The 13,192-nt window shown below is 39.3% G+C and overlaps 1 protein-coding gene across 13 annotated transcripts in view; it reads right to left on the bottom strand.

The window, feature by feature from the left end:
* The window catches only part of TMEM219 (transmembrane protein 219), a 49,433-nt gene that overhangs the window by 15,056 nt on the left and 21,185 nt on the right, over positions 1–13,192 (bottom strand). For 5 of the 13 annotated variants that reach the window (XM_081553156.1, XM_081553155.1, XM_081553161.1 and 2 more), the window contains exon 2: positions 2,021–2,284. The exons of the other annotated variants lie outside the window; for them this stretch is intronic. In XM_081553156.1, coding sequence (XP_081409282.1) covers positions 2,021–2,034 — 14 coding nt within the window. In that variant the 5' untranslated portion in view covers positions 2,035–2,284. The remainder of the gene's footprint in view (positions 1–2,020; positions 2,285–13,192) is intronic. 13 annotated transcript variants of the gene reach the window in all.

Here is a 13,192-nt window from a genome sequence, read left to right as displayed (position 1 = left end):
AAGATGAAACTATACAAATGTTGAAGAAAACATAAGGGGAAAACTTGATGATTTCTTCAATATGACACCAAAAGCACAGACAACAAAAGAAAAGAACAGGTAAATTAGACTACATCAAAGTTTAAAACTTCTGTGCATCAAAAGGCACAATCAACAGAGTGAAAAGGCAATCCATGGAATGGGAGGAAATATTTGCAAATCATGAATCTGCCAAGGAGTTAATATCTAGAGTATATAAAGAACTCCTACAACTCAACAATAGCAAAACCAACTTGATTTAAAAAGTGACTTAAATAGGTATTTCTCCAAAGAAGATATGTAAATGACAACACATGAGAAGATGCTTCATATCACTAAGCACTAGGGAAATGCAAATCAAAATCACAATTAGATACCACTTCATAGCTATCAGAATGGCCACTTAAAAAAAAAAAACAAAGGTTGACAAGGCTGAAGAAAGTGGAACCCTTATGCATTGTGGGTGAGGAGGTAAATGGTACAGCTACTATGGAAAACAGACCAGTGTATCCTTCAAAATTTTTAAATAGAATTACCATATTATCAAGCAAATCCACTTTTGGGCATATACCCCCCAAAACTGAAAGTAAAGTCTCAAAAAGATATATATGTACCATGTTCATAGCAGCATTACTCCAAAGAGATAAGAGGTGGAAGCAACTCAGTGTGTCCATCGACAGATGAATGGATAAAAAACAAATGGTATGCATACAATAGAATATTATTCAGCCTTTAAAAAGAGCCTTCTGACACATGCTACAACATGGATGAACTTTGAGGACATCATGCTAAGTGAAGTAAGTGAGTCGCAAAAAGACAAATATTGTATGATTCCTCTCATATAAGATATTCAATAAGTAGTCAAATTCATAGAGACAGAAAATAAAGAGGCAGGAGTGAGGAGAATGCGGAGTTATTGTTTAATGGGTTCAGAGTTTGAGTTTTCCAAGATAAAAAGTGTTCTGGAGACAGATGGTGGTGATGGTTACACAACAAGGTAAATGTACTTAACACTACTGAAATATATACTTAAAAATGATTAAGATAGTAAACGATGTGCATTTTGCCATGATTAAAAGTAATAATTAAGAAACCTGGAGAAGACTTATGACCCAGTCTTCTAGGGTATTAGTGGGTGTTTTCTAAATGCCATTGATTGTTGCAATTCCAAGTATAGGAAGTATTTTCTTCTCAAAGGAAAAATAAGTGTGGCTGTCAGAATTTTAGATTCTAGGAATTGGAAGGCACGTAATAACTGAACAATGGGCTTCTCTGGTGGCTCAGATGGTAAAGAATCTTCATGTAATAAGGGAGACCCGGGTTCAATCCCGGGATCAGGAAGATCCCTTGCAGAAAGGAATGGCTACCCACTCCAGTACTGCCTGGAAAATTCCATGGACAGAGAAGCCTGGCAGGCTACATCCACAGAGTCACAAAAGAGTTGGACATGACTGAACGACTAACACTTTAATGACTGAACAGTTCAACAATACCACCACCCTCCTTTATTTTCTAAAGGGGCTAAAACTGATGTCTGAGAAGTTAAGGGACTTAGTTGCCCCAAGTCTTCCAGCCAGTTGAGCCTCAGCCAGAAGTAGAGCCGACATGTCCCAACACTGAATCCAGTCCTTTCCCACTAAATCCTTTCTCAGTCCTGCCAAGAGACCTCTCCTGAAAACCTACAAAGGTCTCTGCACATTCACTTGTAGTCACGTCCAGCCCAGTGTGGGCCAACTAGGTAAACTTTCCCTAGTCCTGATCTAGTCTCCCTACCTGCACCTCAGCTCCTGGAGTACTATGTTCTCACAAGCCCCAGGTCTTTTCATAGTTTGAGCACATATTATTTGCTCAGTAAATATTTATTGATGAATTTACGATACACCAATTTACAGCTCCATACAGCCCAGTTTCCCCAAGAACTCACTGATTTTTAGTCTCATTTTATGGTTGGGAGCATGTCTACCCCGGAGAAGGCGATGGCACCCCACTCCAGTACTCTCACCTGGAAAATCCCATGGACGGAGGAGCCTGGTAGGCTGCAGTCCATGGGGTCGCGAAGAGTCAGACCCGACTGAGCGACTTCACTTTCACTTTTCACTTGCATGCATTGGAGAAGGAAATGGCAACCCACTCCAGTGTTCTTGCCTGGAGAATCCCAGGGACGGCGGAGCCTGGTGGGCTGCCGTCTATGGGGTCGCACAGGGTCGGACGCGACTGAAGCGACTTAGCAGCAACAGCAGCAGCAGCAGCAGCATGTCTACCCAGGCTTGAATGTTTGTGAAGTTTAGGTTAAAATGTAAAAAAAAGTTTGTTCAGTCAACAATCTTTTTTTTTTTAATGCCTGCTATGGTTCAGGTTCAAAATTAATATCCACATAGCAAAAATTTTGTTAATGCTTTGACTTAATGACAAGTCTAATTTGTAGGGTAAGATGACACAATAGAAAGTCAACAAACAATTTTCCCCCATTATACTTGTGCCTCAGAGTAATTAGGCATATTTGGACAGAAGTTTCTGTAAATGACCATAATTGATATTTACTTGCCAAACCAAGCAAATCCTATGGACCAGTAGAGGCAAACTGGTTAGAGCAAGAAAATTCCTTGAGGTCTGCGAATGAGGGTAAATGGATGTGAACAAATGTCTTAAAAGTTGGAGGGGAGCAAATGAAGACACAAAATCAGTTGTGAACTGTAATGCTCCAGCATTACATCAACATTCTGACTTAATCTACTCATCATGCCCTCAAAGGATGTTACTGTGGAAACCTGGCCCTAGATATGTTTAATTAATTAGTTTATTTATTTATTTTTGGCCATATCATATGGCAAGTGGAATCTTAGTTTCCTGATCAGGGATCGAACCCCTGCCCCTTGCACTGAGAGTGCGAAGTCTTAACCCCTGGACCACCAGACAGGAGATGACAGAAGCTGGCTTATGATTCAGGCTTGTCTACAGCCTATCATATGAGGATCAGAAAGCTGATGGAGAAGGGAATCAACCAGTCCCTTGAAAGGAATCTAAAGAGAGATTCTTCAATCACTCCACGGTGATAAATTCCTCTCAGAGCTCTAACTCAGATAAAGCCTCTCTCAGAGAGCTGTTTTATTTTTTCCTTCCAAATTATTGAGTCTTAAAACTTGAGGAGACTAAAGATCCTTTTGAAAATTTGATGAAAGCTTTTCATTCACTCAGCCAGATATTCATTCAATAAATATCATGAGCAGAAGGCTCTATTCTGTGAGCTAAGAATGCAATGGTGAACAAAGGATTCAAGATCCCTGGCCTCCTGGAACGACAACCTGCTTCTGTACCCTCTCCTTGGAAAAATGCACGTTCATCTAAACATCCACATGCAGTTTAAATCAGTGGAACCACAGCCCTCTTGGAGCTCATCCTTAGACAAGAGCACCTAGATATTAGTACTTAATAACATTCCTTCTATACCTAGTTAAACCTCACTTTTGTGTTTAGTTTTGTATCAGAACTGCTTGATAAGATTATTGCTTTCCCACTTTATGATGTGGTTTCATCCATTCCATCAACCAATTCATTTATTCAACAAACACCTGAATATTGCTAACTGCCAGGCACTTGGGTAGAAGCAATATTTTTGGCTGTGCTCTGAGGCATGTGGGATGTCTCCTCAACCTGGGCATCCCCAGTGAAAATGCCAAATCCTAACCACCAGGCCACCAAGGAACTCGCTGGGTAGAAACCACAATGAGGGAAACCATATTTCCTATCAATGAAAAGCCTTAGTGAAAGAGGCAGATACAAAAAAATTATGATAAGATGTTAAATACTGTGATAATCACATAACATAATAACAATAGTTACCCACTACTGAATAACTTCTAAATGGGTCAGGCATTTGATGGCCTTTAAATATTCCCTTGTTCAACCATGTCAATATCAAAATAAAATTGGTATTATCCCTACTTAATGAGAAAACAAAAGGTTAGCAATGTTAGGAAACTTGCCAATGGTCTCCAGATATCAGTAGCTACATGTAATACATACACATGTGATAAAAATATTGGGGAAAAAAGGAAAATATGTTTATAAGTCTGCCTGGGATAAGACATACTTTCTAAAGAAAGACACATATATGTATAGAAACCATAAATGAAAATATTGATGCACTTTTTAAAAGTTTCTAAATGATTACAAAAAATACAAGTGAGAAGTAGGAGAAAATAACTACAATATATATTAATAGTCAAGAGATTGTCAATTTCTCCTTTTATGTTTGTTAGTGTTTGTCTTATGTATTGAGGTGCTCCTATGTTGGGTGCATCAGTTCAGTTCAGTTCAGTCACTCAGTCGTGTCCGAACCTTTGTGACCCCATGAATCGCAGCACGGCAGGCCTCCCTGTCCATCACCAACTCCCGGAGTTTATCCAAACCCATGTCCATCAAGTCGGTGATGCCATCCAACCATCTCATGCTCTGTCGCCCCCTTCTCCTCCTGCCCCCAATCCTTCCCAGCATCAGGATCTTTTCCAATGAGTCAACTCTTCGCATCAGGTGGCCAAAGTATTGGAGTTTCAGCTTCAACATCAGTCCTTCCAATGAACACCCAGGACTGATCTCCTTTAGGATGGACTGGTTGGATCTTCTTGCAGTCCAAGGGACTCTCAAGAGTCTTCTCCAACACCACAGTTCAAAAGCATCAATTCTTTGGCGCTCAGCTTTCTTCACCGTCCAACTCTCACATCCATACATGACCACCGGAAAAACCATAGCCTTGACTAGACGGACCTTTGTTGGCAGAGTAATGTCTCTGCTTTTAAATATGCTATCTAGGTTGGTCACAACCTTCCTTCCAAGGAGTAAGCGTCTTTTAATTTCATGGCTGCAATCACCATCAGCAGTGATTTTGGAGCCCAAAAAAGTAAAGTCTGACACTGTTTCCACTGTTTCCCCATCTATTTCCCATGAAGTGATGGGACCAGATGCCATGATCTTAGTTTTCTGAACGTTGAGCTTTAAGCCAACTTTTTAACTCTCCTCTTTCACTTTCATCAAGAGGCTCTTTAGTTCTTCTTCACTTTCTGCCAGAAGGGTGGTGTCATCTGCATATCTGAGGTTATTGATATTTCTCCTGGCAATCTTGATTGCAGCTTGTGTTTCTTCCAGCCCAGTGTTTCTCATGATGTACTCTGCATAGAAGTTAAATAAGCAGGGTGACAATATTCAGCCTTGACATACTCCTTTTCCAATTTGGAACCAGTCTGTTGTTCCACGTCCAGTTCTAACTGTTGCTTCCTGACCTGCATACAGGTTTCTCAAGAGACAGGTCAGATGGTCTGGTATCCCCATCTCTTTCAGAATTTTCCACAGTTTATTGTGATCCACACAGTCAAAGGTTTTGGCATAGTGAATAAAGCAGAAATAGATGTTTTTCGGGAACTCTCTTGCTTTTTTGTGGCGGCTGCGATGGACCGCACAGAAGCGTTGCTGAGAGGAGCTACCCCATGGCTGAGGCCGGGGGCGGCCGAGAGGAGTTACTCCAGGTCCAAGGAGCGGCGGCTGCATGGGCACAGGAGGGCTGAGAGGAGTTACTCCACATTAGAGGTCAGGAGGGGCCGTCGTGAGTAGATACACCTTGTCCAAGGTAAGGAGCAACGGCTGCACTTTGCTGGAGCAGCCGTGAAGAGATACCGCACGTCCAAGGTAAGAGAAACCCAAGTAAGACGGTATGTGTTGCGAGAGGGCATCAGAGGGCAGACACACTGAAACTATAATCACAGAAAACTAGCCAATCTGATCACACGGACCACAGCCTTGTCTATCTCAATGAAACTAAGCCATGCCGTGTGGGGCCACCCAAGATAGATAGGTCGTGGTGGAGAGGTCTGACAGAATGTAGTCCACTGGAGAAGGGCATGGCAAACCACTTCAGTATTCTTGCCTTGAGAATCCCATGAACAGTATGAAAAGGCAAAAAGATAGGACACTGAAAGATGAACTCCCCAGGTTGGTAGGTGCCCACTATGCTACTGGAGATCAGTGGAGAAATAACTCCAGAAAGAATGATGGGATGGAGCCAAAGCAAAAACAATACCCAGCTGTGGATGTGACTGGTGATAGAAGCAAAGTCCAATGCTGTAAAGAGCCGTATTGCATAGGAACCTGGAATGTTAGGTCCATGAATCAAGGCAAATTGGAAGTGGTCAAACAGGAGATGGCAAGAGTGAACGTCGACATTCTAGGAATCCGCGAACTAAGATGGGCTGGAATGGATGAATTTAACTCAGATGACCATTATATCTACTACTGTGGGCAGGAATCCCTTAGAAGAAATGGAGTAGCCATCATGGTCAACAAAAGAGTCCGAAAGGCAGTACTTGGATGCAATCTCAAAAACGATAGAATGATCTCTGTTCGTTTCCAAGGCAAACCATTCAATATCACGGTAATCCAAGTCTATGCCTGACCAGTAACGCTGAAGAAGCTGAACTTGAACGGTTCTATGAAGACCTACAAGACCTTTTAGAACTAACACCCAAAAAAGATGTCCTTTTCATTATAGGGGACTGGAATGCAAAAGTAGGAAGTCAGGAAACACCTGGCGTAACAGGCAAATTTGGCCTTGGAGTACAGAATGAAGCAGGGCAAAGTCTAACAGAGTTTTGCCAAGAGAACGCACTGGTAATAGCAAACACCCTCTTCCAACAACACAAGAGAAGACTACACATGGACATCACCAGATGGTCAACACCAAAATCAGATTGATTATATTCTTTGCAGCCAAAGATGGAGAAGCTCTATACAGTCAGCAAAAACAAGACCGAGAACAGACTGTGGCTCAGATCATGAACTGCTTATTGCTAAATTCAGACTTAAATTGAAGAAAGTAGGGAAAACCACTAGACCATTCAGGTATGACCTAGATCAAATCCCTTATGATTATACAGTGGAAGTGACAAATAGATTTAAGGGACTAGATCTGATAGACAGAGTTGGGTGCATAGATATTTACAATTGTTATATCTTCCTCTTGGGTCAATCCCTTGATCATTATGTAGTGTCCTTCCTTATCTCTCATAATATTCTTTATTTTAAGGTCTACTTTGTCTGACATGAGGATTGCTACTCCAGCTTTCTTTTGCTTTCCATTTGCATGGAATGTATTTTTCCACCCTCTCACTTTCAGTCTATATGTGTCTTTAGATCTGAAGTGGGTTTCTTGTAGACAGCATGTATATGCATCTTGGTTTGTATCCATTCAGCCAGTCTGTGTCTTTTGGTTGAAACATTTAATCCATTATATGTTCCTATTGCCATTTTCTTAATTGTTATGGGTTTGTTTTTGTAGATCTTTTTCTTCTCTGTATTTCCTGACTATATAAGTCCCTTTAACATTTGTTGTAAAGCTGGTTTGGTGGTACTGAATTCTCTTTACTTTTGGTTGTCTGAAAAGCTTTTGATTTCTCCATCAATTTTGACAGTAACACAATATAGTAGGAGACTTTAACACCTGAGTTACACCAATGGGCAGATCATCAAAACAGAAAATGAATAAGGAAACACAAGTCTTAAATGATACATTAGATGAGGTGGATCTCATTGATATCTTCAGGACATTCCATCCAAATGCAGAAGAATACACCTTCTCAAGTGCACATGGAACATTCTCCAGGATAGACCACATCATGGGTCACAAATCAAACCTCAGTAAATTTAAGAAAATTGAAATCATATCAAGCATCTTTTCTGACCACAATGCTATGAGACTAGATATCAATTACAATAAAAAACACAAACACATGGAGATCAAACAATACATTTCTAAATAACAAACAGGTTACTGAAGAAATCAAAAGGGAAATCAAAAAATTCCTAGAAACAAATGACAATGAAAACACAACACCTCAAAACCTATGGGATGCAGCAAAAGCATTTCTAAGAGGAAAGTTTATAGCAATACAATCCTACCTCAAGAAACAAGAAAAACATCAAATAGACAACCTAACTTTACATCTAAAACAACTGGAAAAAGAAGAACAAAAAACCCCCAAAATTAGCAGAAGGAAAGCAATCATAAGGATCAGAGCAGAAATAAATGAAAAAGAAATGAAAGAAACAATAGTAAAGATTAATAAAACTAAAAGCTGGTTCTTTGAGAAGATAAACAAAATTGACAAACTTTTAGCTAGACTCATCAAGAAAAACAGAAGAATCACATCAACAAAATTAGAAATGAAAAAGGAGAGGTTACAACAGACAATGCAGAAATACAAAGGATTATAAGAGACTATTATGAACAACTATATGGCAATAAAATGGATAACCTGCAAGAAATGGACAGATTCTTAGAAAAGTTCAATCTTCCAAGACTGAACCAGAAAGAAATAGAAATTACAAACAACCCAATTAGAAGTACTGAAATCAAGGCTGTGATCAAAAATCTCCCCAAAAAACAAAAGTCCAGGACCAGATGACTTCACAGGTGAACTCTATCAAACATTTAGAGAAGAGCTAATGCCTATCCTCTAAAACTCTTTCAAAAAATCGCAAAAGAAGGAACACCTCTAAACTCATTCTACAAGGCAACCATCCCCCTGATGCCAAAACCAGACAAAGACAATGCACAAAAAAAGAGAACTACAGGACAATATCATTGATGAACATATGCAAAAACCCTCAACAAAATTTAGCAAACAGAATTCAACAACACATTAAAAAGCTCATACACCACGATCAAGTTGGGTTTATTCTAGGGATGCAAGGATTCCTCAATATATGCAAATCAATCAATGTGATACACCCTACTAACAAATTGAAAGATAAAAACCATATGATAATCTCAATAGATGCAGAAAAAGCCTTTGACTAAATTCAGCACCCATTTATGATTAAAACTCTTCAAAAAATGGACATAGAAGGAAACTACCTCAACATAGTAAAGGCCATAAATGATAAGTCCACAGCAAACATTATTCCCACAGCAAACATTATTCTCAACGGTGAAAAACTGAAAGCATTCCCCCTAAGATTAGGAACAAGACAACGGTGTCCACTTTCACCACTATTATTCAACATAGTTTTGGAAGTCCTAGCTATAGCAATCAGAGAAGAAAAAGAAATAAAAGGAATCCAGATCAGAAAAGAAGAGGTAAAGCTCTCACTGTTTGCAGATGACATGATATTATAGATAGAAAACCCTAAAGATACTATCAGAAAATTACTAGAGCTAATCAGTGAATTTAGCAAAGTCGCAGGTTACAAAATCAATACACAGAAATCACTTGCATTCCTATATTCTAACAATGAAAAATCATAAAGAGAAATTCAAGAATCAATCCCATTCACCATTGCAACAAAAAGAATAAAATATCTAGGAATAAACTTAAGGGGACAAAAGAACTGTATACAGAAAATTATAAGACACTGATGAAAGAAATCAAAGACAACATAAACAAATGGAGAGATATTCCATGTTCCTGGGTAGGAAGAATCAATATTGTGAAAATGACTATACTACCAATGCAATCTACAGGTTCAATGCGTTCCCTATCAAATTACCAATGGGATTTTTCACAGAACTAGAACAAAAAAATTTCACAATTCATATAGTAACACAGTCAGTCAGTCAGTTCAGTCACTCAGTCATGTCCGACTCTTTGCAACCCCATGGACTGCAGCATGCCAGGCTTCCCTGTCCTATCTTTTTGCCTTTTCATACTATTCATGGGGTTCTTAAGGCAAAATACTGAAGTGGTTTGCCATTCCCTTCTCCAGTGGACCACGTTTTGTCAGAACTCTCCACCATGACCCAACCATCTTGGGTGGCCCTAAACAGCATGGCTCATAGTTTCATTGAGTTAGACAAGGCTGTGGTCCATGTGGAAACACAAAAGACCCCAAATAGCAAAGCAGTCTTGAGAAAGAAGAAAAGAGCTGGAGGAATCAACCTTCCTGACTTCAGATTATACTACAAAGCTACAGTCATCAAGACAGTATGGTACTGGCACAAAAACAGAAATCTAGACCAATGGAACAAGACAGAAAGCCCAGAAATAAACCCATGCACCTCAGTTCAGTTCAGTTCAGTCGCTCAGTCGTGTCCGACTCTCTGCGACCCCATGAATTGCAGCACGCCAGGCCTCTCTGTCCATCACCAACCCCCGGAGTCTACCCAAACCCATGTTCATCGAGTCGGTGATGCCATCCAACCATCTCATCCTCTGTCGTCCCCTTCTCCTCCCACCCCCAATCCTACCCAGCATTAGGGTCTTTTCCAATGAGTCAACCCTTCGCATGAGGTGGCCAAAGTATTGGAGCTTCAGCTTCAACATCAGACCTTCCAATGAACACCCAGGATTGATCACTTTTAGGATGGATTGATTGGATCTCCTTGCAGTCCAAGGGACTCTCAAGAGTCTTCTCCAACACCACAATTCAAAAGCATCAATTCTGCGGCGTTCAGCTTTCTTCACCGTCCAACTCTCACATCCATACATGACCACCGGAAAAACCATAGCCTTGACTAGACGGACTTTTGTTGGCAAAGTAATGTCTCTGCTTTTAAACATGCTATCTAGGTTGGCCATAACCTTCCTTCCAAGGAGTAAGCGTCTTTTAATTTCATGGCTGAAATTAAACCCATGCACCTACGGGTACCTTATTTTTGACAAAGGAGGCAAAAATATACAATGGGGCAAAGATAGCCTCTTCAATAAGCAGTGCTGGGAAAACTGGACAGCTACATGTAAAAGAATGAAATTAGAACACTTCCTAATACCACACACAAAGATAAACTCAAAATGGATTAAAGACCTAAATGTAAGACCAGAAACTATAAAACTCTTAGAGGAAAACATAGGCAGAACACTTGATGACATAAAGCAAGATCTTCTATGACCCATCTCTTAGAGTAACGGGAATAAAAACAAAAGTTAACAAGTGGGACCTGATTAAACTTACAAGCTTTTGCACAGCAAAGGAAACTAAAAGCAAGGTGAAAAGACAACCCTCAGAATAGGAGAAAATAATAGCAAATGAAACAACTGACAAAGGATTAATTTACAAAATATACAAGCAGCTCATACAACTCAATACCAGAAAAACAAACAACCCAATCAAAAAGTGGGAAAAATACCTAAACAGACATTTCTCCAAAGAAGACATACAGGTGGCTAACATGAAAAGATGGTTAACATTGCTCATTATTAGAGAAATGCAAATCAAAACTACAATGAGATATCACCTCACACTGGTCAGAATGGCCATCATTCAAAAGTCTACAAATAATAAATGCTGGAGAGGGTGTAGAGAAAAGGGAACCCTCTTGCACTGTTGGTGGGAATGTAAACTGATGCAGCCACTATGGAAGATGGTATGGAGATTCCTTAAAACACTAGGAATAAAATGACCATATGACCCAGCAATCCCATTCCTAGGCATATACCCCGAGGAAACCAAAATTGAAAAAGACACATGTATCTCATTGTCTATTGCAGCACTATTTACAATAGCTAGAACATGGAAGTAATGTAGCTGTCCATTGACAGATGAATGGATAAAGAAGTTGTGGTACATATACACAATGGAATATTACTCAGCCATAAAAGGGAACACATTTGAGTCAGTTCTAATGAGGTGAATGAACCTAGAGCCTATTATACAGAGTGAAACAAGTCAGAAAGAGAAAGATAAATATCATATACTAATGGATACATACAATCTAGAAAGATGGTACCAAAGAATTTATTTGCAGGGCAGCAATGGACAAACAGACATAGAGAACAGACTTATGGACATGAGAAGAGGGGAGGAAAGGGTGAGATGTATGGAGACAGAGTAACATGGAAACTTACATTACCATATATAAAATAGATAGCCAACCAGAATTTGCTGCATGTCTCAGCAAACTCAAACAGGGGCTCTGTATCAATTTAGAGGGGTGGGATGGGGAGGGAAATGGGAGGCAGGTTCAAGAGAGGGGGATACACCTATTGCTGATTCATGTTGAGGTTTGACAGAAAACAACAAAATTCTGTAAACCAATTATCCTTCAATTAAAAAGTTAACTAATTTAAAAAAGAGATTAGTAGCAGTTGATATGTTTCCCCTTGAGGTAAAATTTATATATTGTGAAATGCAGAGACCTTAAGTATAAAATTTCATATATTGTAATTTATGAAAGGTAATGCCCATTAAAAATACCTCAATCTAGGTATGAAATGCTTCCAGTACTCTGGGAACTTCCTTCATTCCTCTTCCAGTTACTCCCTGCCTTCTCTGTCCAAAGGCCATAACTATTCTGATTCTATCACCGAAATCTTTCTTTTTTTCCTTAAAATGTCCAAATTCTTTCACTAGATTGTAAGTTTTCTTAAAGGAGGATCTGCCTGATTCTTTTTCTCCCTTAGGGTGTGTATGTGATAAAACATATACAACATAAAATTTGCCATTTTAATAGTTTTAAAGTGTGCAATTCAGTGGAATTAGTTATATTCACAGTGTTGTGCAACCATCACCACAATTTACTTCCAAAGCTTTTTTTATCACCCCAAACAGAAATTCTGTAACCATTAAGCAATCATATCTCCCTTGACCCAGACACTAATAACCTCTTGTCTACTGCCTATCTTTATGCATTTGCCTATTCTAAGATATTTCATATAAATGGAATCATAATATTTGTCTTTTTGTGTCTGGCTTATTTCACTTAGCATCATGTCTTCAAGCATAGCATGTGTCAGAATTTCTTTCCTTTTTAAGGCTGAATAATATTCCGTTGCATAAACACACCACAGTTTGTTTATTCATTCATATGTTGATGGACAGTTAGTTTTTTTCCACATTTTGGGTGTTCTGAATAATTCTGTTATGAACACTTTGGTGTACAAGTGTCTGAGTCCTTGTTTTTAAATGTTTCTATGACTGGGAGAGGAATTGCCTTGATCATATGGTAATCCTGTTTAACTCTTGGAGAAACTGCCACGCTGTTTCCCACAGCAGCTGCACCATTTTACATTCCCACCAGCAATGCACAAAGGTTCCAGTTTCTCCACATTCTTACCAACACTTGTTATTACCTTTTCGATAACAGCCATCCTAGTATATTGGAAGTGGTATTTCACTGTAGTTTTTATTTGCATTTCCCTAATAACTAACGGTGTTGAACACTTTTCATGTGCTTGTTTCTTATTTGGTAAAA

This window comes from Giraffa tippelskirchi, chromosome 13 (genome assembly GCF_054371585.1).
Source record: "Giraffa tippelskirchi isolate mGirTip1 chromosome 13, T2T-mGirTip1v1.2.pri, whole genome shotgun sequence".
NCBI classification, from domain to species: domain Eukaryota; kingdom Metazoa; phylum Chordata; class Mammalia; order Artiodactyla; family Giraffidae; genus Giraffa; species Giraffa tippelskirchi.
This window is presented reverse-complemented; position numbering and strand designations above follow the sequence as displayed.